The sequence below is a fragment of the Cottoperca gobio genome, chromosome 1 (genome assembly GCF_900634415.1).
Source record: "Cottoperca gobio chromosome 1, fCotGob3.1, whole genome shotgun sequence".
Lineage (NCBI taxonomy): Eukaryota > Metazoa > Chordata > Actinopteri > Perciformes > Bovichtidae > Cottoperca > Cottoperca gobio.
This window is the reverse complement of record NC_041355.1, coordinates 10,103,093-10,111,950: the sequence shown is the minus strand read 5'-3', so window position 1 is coordinate 10,111,950 and position 8,858 is coordinate 10,103,093. Positions and strand designations below refer to the sequence as shown.

The 8,858-nt window shown below is 43.0% G+C and overlaps 1 protein-coding gene across 1 annotated transcript in view; it reads left to right on the top strand.

The window, feature by feature from the left end:
* Positions 1–1,756: 1,756 nt before the first annotated feature.
* The window catches only part of klhl5 (kelch-like family member 5), a 29,007-nt gene continuing 21,905 nt past the window's right edge, over positions 1,757–8,858 (top strand). The window contains exons 1-2 of the mRNA XM_029441826.1: positions 1,757–2,588; positions 7,373–7,561. Coding sequence (XP_029297686.1) covers positions 1,987–2,588; positions 7,373–7,561 — 791 coding nt within the window. The 5' untranslated portion in view covers positions 1,757–1,986. The remainder of the gene's footprint in view (positions 2,589–7,372; positions 7,562–8,858) is intronic.

Here is an 8,858-nt window from a genome sequence, read left to right as displayed (position 1 = left end):
ATCTGTTGTATTCATCTGCTCCGTTCAGTCATTTATTCATGGATAAAATGAGTCAGGCCTGGCTGTTCGTCTACAGGGCCAATTTATGAGCAACACATCTCCCGTCTGTATAACTCACAGACTGACCTCGGCTGTTTGACTTATTGATTTTTTCTGGAGTGGGGCTCCTAAAGCATCCCTCCCCTCCTGTTGGTGGGACTTCGTCCAGAACCCACTGCGTTCCCGGCTCTGTGGCTCTGGCACATCCTGTGGTCGTCACAGGGTTACTGGGGAAGGTGAGGAAGGCTCTGGCTAGCTGGTCTGTTGGGTGCCCCGGGCTTCTGGATGGGGATGGCTCCCCCAGGACCCGCTCCCACTGATCATTACTGTCTATGAATAGCTGCTGCATTGCAGATGGAGGGAAGAGAGGGAGGAGAAGGAAAGATGGGAAGTGTTGTTATGGGTAGAAGAGCAAATGGTTTGTGCAGAAATAGGGAATAAAGAGGTGTGTGTGTGGGGTTTTTTTGTGCGCATGTGGGGAGGGCAATTTCATTTTCAAGGACACTCCGGTCCCCCACTGTTTTGATTCGAAACAATGCTGGCTATTTCAATATCTGCTCAAACAACGAAATCGGCTCGGCAGCTTATTGCTGTCAGGTTTCTAAACAAAGTGTGATTGCAGGAGGCAACAGAGACTAAAGAGAGAAAGATGTTGGGAGGAGTACCTGAAGACAACCAGACAGGGTGGAAATGAAGATGATGAAGAGGATTTGTTCACTGCCTCTTTACATTTCAGAGTCTTTTATTAACATGTAATGATTGCTGCAGCCTTAAAATCCTTCATGTGCACTGCTTCTGGCATGCACACATGTTTTTATAGACATTTATTTTATTTATTCAATGGAGACTCTAGTCCAGTGAATAAACCAAACCTATAATATGGCCAATCCCAACCCCAACACTAACGTTAACCTAAAACCCAGTCATAACCATAAAATGTAATGGTTCACCCTATGGGGACTTTCTTTTTAATATGAAACCCTACGTGACTGTGAACAAATGCATGTCCCTAACTGCCGCAACTGGTGATGTTTGTCTTTGTTGAATAATCTGATTAATGATTAATCAATTATAGAACAATCGAAAACCCAAAGGACACTCAGTTTACAATGGTATAATACAGAGAAAATCCAAAAAATATTTGCTTGAAAATTAATTTATCAACATAACAATCCATTACAATCAATCGGTAATTATATATATATATATATATATTTTTTTTTTAGATCAATTGCAAAATGCAAACACTCATTGGTTCCATTCTCAATTTTAACATGTGATTTGATGCTTTTCTTTGTTTTATATACAAGTAAACTGAATACGTTATTTGTGGACTGTTGTAATGCAAAACAAGCAGTTTGTTGTGACATTCGTCTTTCACTCTATTTTCTGAAATGTTAAAGACTTAACGTTTCAGCTTTAAAAAAACACATACACACTGACACGCAAGGAGAAATATCATAACCTTTCTTGACAGTATCAGCTACATGTTGTCAAACAGATTGACTGGTGGGTTCCATCTACTCTTAAGTATTATTGATCGATTGTCTGGCCTGTTGAATGAGGAGGAGGAGGAAGAGGAGGAGGAGGAGGATGGAGAGGATGATGATGATAGCAATAATGTTCATTCCTCAAAATTCCTACAAAATGCCTGTGGCTTTCACTGGCAGGAATGTGACATTAATTTGCCTTTGTGGCAAATATTTGTGGGTTGGTTTGTGCATGAAAAAGCTTTGGCACTAACGTTGAAACTCAGACCTCTCACTCTCTCTCTCTCGCGCTCTCTCGCGCTCTCATATATACTCTGCTATATTCCGCTCACTACATCTAGTCGCGGTTAAGGGGCGTGCGGTTGCCAGGAGAGACGCGCGTACAGTACAGTGTAGGAGCGTTAACGGCAGAGCGGCACGGGCTCTCCCCCGCCATTTCCTCGTGTCGAACCCTGGAATGTCGAGTAGCGGCTCGGGCTCTTCCTCGCGGAAGGAGTTTGATGTGAAGCAGATACTCAGGATCCGATGGAGGTGGTTCGGTCACCCCGCGGTCCCTCCGCCTCAGTCCCCGCCGCTAGGAGACTACTTCGCCGGGAGGAGGGCGGGCGGCAGCTCCGGAGACGGACCTTCCGTAAGCGGCTGTAGCACCTCGAATTCAGCCAGCGCGAACCCCAGCGCCCTGGGTCACAGCGGGCTGGTGGCAAGCGGCAGCGCTGGTTCTAACCTGTGTAACGGCAGCAACAGAAAGTTTGGTGATCCGACGGGGAGTCGGGGCGGTCCGGTTGGAGCGGCAGCTGGAGCAACGGGGAGCTCCTGTCCCCGCTCCTTCAGCCAGCCAGAGTGCAGGAGCCCCGCTGCAGCGCTGTCTTGGGTCTCCCCGCCGCCTCATCGTCGCTCCCGTCCTGGGACGAGCATGGAACCCCCAGGCGAGGCTCCGGTGCCCCAGCTAGTACCCGAGCCACCCGCTCTTGTCGGGGTTGAGGAGGAGGCAGCGACACCGGCAGCGTCGGGCACCGAGGACAACAACAACCACCTGGAAACCGACTCCAGCTCGTGCAGGTAGGAGGGGGAGGTTTGAGTGGTTTCATTTCTGTTCTGGGACCTTGTAGCTAAAAATTAAAGTTGTAGGGCAGAATAAAGTCACACACACTCCTAAAAGTTAGGGCAAGACCATCATCACCGGTTGAGTTGGCTTTTACTGAAAACCAAATGATTGTTTTATATTTTGATTAATCGTTCTGCTTTATCATCACATTCACAGTTAACTTTATTATTTATTACTCATTATGGCACTTTACCAGCCAGTGGAAACTGGTCAGACAGAACAATGCAGCAGTGGAGGGCCACTCACATATAGATAGAGAGAGAGAGAGAGAGAGAGAGAGAGAGAGAGAGAGAGAGAGAGAGAGAGAGAGAGAGAGAGAGAGAGAGAGAAATGATGGCGGAGTACCGTTGGGACAGCATGTGGTCCGCTGATTTCGCCCCTCAACCTCCTAATGAGGCTCCATCAACCAGGCTCTTTTAGAAGACACAAACGCACACTCTTGTGAATATGGGATTTCCAGAGTCCAATTAACAATATGACTCCAGGGCTCTGCATGTAGCAACATACTGCACTTGACATTTATATTGTTTTGTCTTCAGTGACCGTTTCTCTTTAAGCTTGAATCACTCACACATCATCAGTGCTTTGTTTGTGTGCACATGCATGATGGAGTGTGTTGCATTGGTGTCGCCATCCAGATGTTGTGTTGTGAAAAGGGCGTTTAATTAATAGTTGACATACATGGAGACCACAAAACAAGGCAATTAGGGCATCATAACTCCTCTACCAGATTTATGTTTTCATTATGATGCAGCAGTAAATGTGATGAGAGTCAAGGAAAATAATAATGTGTGTGTGTGTGTGTGTGTGTGTGTGTGTGTGTGTGTGTGTGTGTGTGTGAGTGTGTGCGTGTACATGTTTACTATACTGGCATAATGATGCATCTGAAAGTCTCTTATTATACTCTGTGTTCCCAAGACACACATCAGAAAATATCAATGATTCATACAGTAGGACGTGCACACACACGCTCTTTAAACCAGCTTTCAGTGGGAGCAAGAGCTTATGTATATTTTAGAAATCGATTAATGTCTGATGCGTTTTCATTCTACACCTCATTTATTTTCACCAAATGTGTATGATTGTGTGTGAGAGAGAAAGAGAGCAACATGGTTTAAAAAATATCTGTTGCTATGCAAGGCTTGATGTCATATCTTCAGTGATGATGGGTGTCTGGCAACGCTTACACAGAAAATGACTTCTGCTGAATAGTAAAGCACACATACACACCAGCCTCATTAGCATAGGCAAAGACTATATTATGATGTGAACCTGAACATTATTTGAGTATGTATTGTGCATATGCATGGATTTAGCCATGTCCCTCCTGGACATGTTGTGGTTGCCATACCAACACAGATATTTCTAATTTCTGCAGCATACATGTGCAGCTCTGTGCATATATGTCTTGTGATTTCTGTATGAATTCATCCCTTCCCTCTGAGAACTCCTGTGTACAGTATGATACTCCAAGAACGCGAGTGGCAGAATCCCAAGTGGGATCATGGGAAGGGACGCGTACTGAATCCCAGAGTGGCTGAAGGCTCGGCTCGACTCCACTGATCTCCTCCTCTCCTTTTTACTTCCACACTCCACCCAGCTTCCCCCCCCCCCCCTTTAATCCTGGTGTGCCTCCCTTACTCACTCTCTCTCTCCCTCCGTCCCGTGTTCATCTCTGTCCACCCTTGTCCATTAATTTGCCCTCTCTTTTAATCCTCTTTCTAATGTGTTGGGGAACAAAAGTGTTTGTATGTGTGTGACAGAGGGAGTAACATGTGACCAGGCAGGCACCATGGCTATATGATCACGTCGTATATCGGCTTACAGAACCAAGTTTAATTTGTGTTAGCTGTTAGCCTACAGGCTAATCAGGCTAGATTGTTAATCACAAGTGTGTGCGTGTGTGTGTGTGTGTGTGTGTGTGTGTGTGTGTGTGTGTGTGGGTGTGTGGTAGAGAGGCAGGGAGAGAAACACTGAATGAGAGTGGTGTGAGTGTCCTTGCCTGGTGCAGGGGTTTAAAAAATCTGGCTGCATGGTGTTGATTTTTGATTTGCCCCAGACACACTCTTGCTCACTCTGTCAATGTTGAGTGCCTGCCAGGCTCAATTAAGGGGACTGGAAGGCAGCGTTCCCCCACTTCAAAGCCATCTCCTCTGGCAGTATTTAGCCACGCCATTCGTCTACATACATACATACATACACACACACACACACACACACACACACACAGAGGAGGGAACAGGAAAGCTAGCCAAAAAGCCTCCTTGGAGGGTTAGATTAGATGGAGAAGAGAGAAAACTGAGGTAAAGATGGATGATGGATGATGGGATGAAGTGAGTGATGGATGAGATTAGCTGAAGATATAAAACTGAGGACGGGAGACGGATAGAGAGGAGTAGAGGACAGAGGCAGAGGGAAGATGACTCCTACTATAGCACATCAGCAGCCAGCACACACACACACAATTTTGTGCATGAATACACACACTGAATGCCACGTACACCAGTATATATTTACATATCACAATATCGATATAATATCGATATATTGCCCAGTCCTACTTGGGAGCAGCGGAAGAGGATGTAAACACAACTCATCCAGCATACACGGAGAATTAGTAGCATTAATTTGGAGAAATATTTCTGCAAGGCTACCTAAAAATGTGAGTCTATTATTCACTCACTTTTTGCTCAGATTTTGGTCTTCACCAAGTGCTGAGAGAAATATCAAGTTCATAGCTGATAAATGCTCCACCATGTTCTCCAGCTAGTGGCTAACTTTGTCTGTCTGACGTTTGGTGCTGGGCAGGTAGTGCACTGTAGGGTTATCAGAGCTTGTTTTTGCATTTAAGTGAAACCCAAACAGTGAAGTCGCAGGTCGGAAAAACAAAACACTCAAACGCTCCATAAAGCCGAGGGGAACTGCAGAGTTGGGTGATACTTCTCTGTGAGTTCATGTAGTCATGTGATCCATCGTTGATACAAACATATTGATTAGAGTCTCTTTAAAATCTATAATCGGATAAGGAAAAAACTCCACAGAAATAAAAGTTCACTTATATTTATTGCTTTAAAATTGATCATTTGTGCTCAACAAATCTTCCCTGGGTAAATTAATACCCATGTGTGTTTGTGACTGCGTATTAATAATGTGTAATACTGCGATAGGTCCATAATATACCCGTCAGAGAATATGAGTGAACTTGTTGGTGCCTCTGATTTCCGACAGGTTGTTATGGAAGCATTTTGTTTGAATCAGAAACATTGCAGTGCGCGTAGTCAAAGGAAATCGCTCGGGGCTAAGTGTTAGTAAGTTTCGGTTTTCCACTTCCGATGAAGAGCAGCGCACAGCCTCTTCTTTAAACTTTGTCGCATGCACAGAGAGTCCCAAATGGGTTCTGACAGGTGGATTTTGTTCTTGAAATACTGTGACTTTATTATTGTAATATTATGTTTTCTTGAAATATCATGACTTCTCAGAGAACACAGATATGTGGGATGTGTTTTGAATGTGCAGAAAGTTTTGAACATGAGCAGAAATCTTGGCGAAACGCATATGTTACTTCTCCAAACAAACACACTCAAAAGAGGAGGGACGAGTAAATCATGTATACATGTGTGCTGTCTCAGAGGGGACAACATTAAATGAGAAAAGTTGATCTGCAGGAGACTAAATATTTGAAAGCAATACAGAATGCATGAGCGTCTTGGACCAGAAAAAAACCAGAAAGAGGACACAATAGAGAAAGAAGGATTTCTGATTTTATAATCCTGTTTTAGTAGATTATTTTGTATTTACATTTAAAGTCATATTATGTATTTAAACCACATATTCCACTGCCGTTTATTGCAGAGAGAATATGTGTGTGGGAAATTGCAATATAGGACAGTTTGATTTGCAGCTAACCCACACACACATACACACACACACACACACACACACACACACACATTATTCTACAACCCTAAAAGAGTGCGATTTCTCTTTAACTGTAGAGATGAAATGATATCATCCGTGGGGTATCGGTTCATTTGGTATCTCTTTGTGCTGTAGGGCAGTCCTGCCACTGCTGTGAAATTAAAAATGGAAGTACAGCCCTGGCTCTCATAAATTAAATGCTGGTTTGGGAGCCATGATGTCTGATAATTCACAGGGTAGCTATACTTCGGTGCTTGTCTTTGATGAAGACGCATGCACACGCCAATTCACACACACTCACACCTCATCAGCTCACACAGGAAGAATAAGACATAACAGCGCTGAGCTGCAATACTTCCACCAGTGAATGACGAATGTTCAAGCCGTCCCTGCCCAAAACCCTGCTTCATTTCTTTTTGTTTCTTTTCTGTTTGCATAGATACAAGGAAACTGTTTGCCATTAGGGAGCAGAGAAAATTACTGCACATCTATGGGCTCTGTTCCCGCAGCTATTCAATTGGCAGCTTCTCTTTTAAGTGGTCTAAATGTATCTGGCCGTTTATTCCTAGTAATTGGACCATTAAAGAGTTTTTTTTCTGCTCAACCCTGTTAAGAAATGAAGGAGAGAGCGAATACGTGTCAGGGAATGGCACAAAGAAAAATATGGCCCATGAATGACTCAGAGCAGCTGGTGTAGCTCTCTCCACACATCTGTCACTTTGTCTTGAACAAAAGAGAATCGGCACCAGCAACACATGCACTCAAAGCTTCTGTCTCCTTCTCTTTGTGTCTGTTTGTGTGACTGCCCGTCTTTGCACAGGACGTCTAACAGCAGCGCCACACTGTCATCATGCGTGTCGATGGAGCCATGTGCATGTCCAGAAGAGTGTATGTTCACCGCTCTGTCCCATGCCGATGTCACCTTCCACAAGATGGAGGGCTACCTGAGGTCGCGGCAGCTGTGTGATGTCGTACTGGTGGCTGGAGAAAGGCGGATACCTGCACACAGGTAAGAGCAAAGAGAAACTCAAATATTACACAAACATGCACAGTAACGATGGGGACGTTGAATAAATGTACGTCACTAGGATTGCTATTGCATTGGTACTGGTTAATATTATTGTTGATTAGTAATGTTTTAGATTAATTGATTTATTGTTAGGGTCAAAAAGAGTGAAATTCCCATTTTATCAATTTCCCAGAGCAAGAGTGAGGTCTTTAAATTGCATGTTATGTCCGACCAACAGTCCAAAACCTATAGATATTCAACTTAAAATGATAAATTAAAAAAACAGAGAAAAGCATAACATATTCACATTTGAAAAGCTGCAATAAGTCAGTTTTTGCCACTTTTAGTTGCTAAATGTCGTGTTAATGGTTTTATCAAAACTGTAGTTCATTAATTTTCTTAATTATTTATTTAACTGCATATCTTAGCACTATAAGTGATACAGTTCCTTTACCTGTGTAAACAAACAAAACAATACCTCTGGTATAGTGGCAGAATGAAAGATATTGTAAGATAAAAGCTGCGTTTTACATCATTCTATATAATGTAAACTGTAATTAGCTTAGTAATTAATTATTTAACTATATTGTATTGTAAAAATGTTTTGTTTCTTTGGGGTTGAGTTTAGTCGCTTCCCCTGTGTTTCTGGCTGCCCTACATTAATCCATCTAGAGCTGAAAGTTGATTAATCGAAGTCAATCAAAAGAAAATGAACTATTTTGGTAATCAGATCGTTACTTTTTAAGCAGAAATGTCAAACAGTTTCAGCTTCTTGATTAATCTCTCTCTCTCTGTGTCATATGATTGCAAATTATATATCTTTGTGTTTTGGACTGTTGGTTGGACAAAACCAGCAACATCAAGACATCACCTTGGGATATGAGGAATTGTGATGGACATTTCTCTCTATTCGATGACATTCTATAGACAAAAAAGTAATTTCATTAATCGGAAAAGTAATTAATCGATAATAAAAAATAAAGCCCTAAATCCAACATGTGCATCAAACTTTTTACTATGCAAACACATGCAGATGCATTACGATTAACTCTTCATTAAAACATCTCCACACACACACACACACACACACACACACACACACACACACACACACACACACACACACACACACACACACACACACACAGCAGAACTACAGTCACACTTATAAATGTCCCTTTTATTTTTGTAGTCTCTCTGTACCACACAGTCAACTGAGCCTCTGAATCATGCATCAAACACAGACACACACACACACACACACACACACACACACACACACACACACACACACACA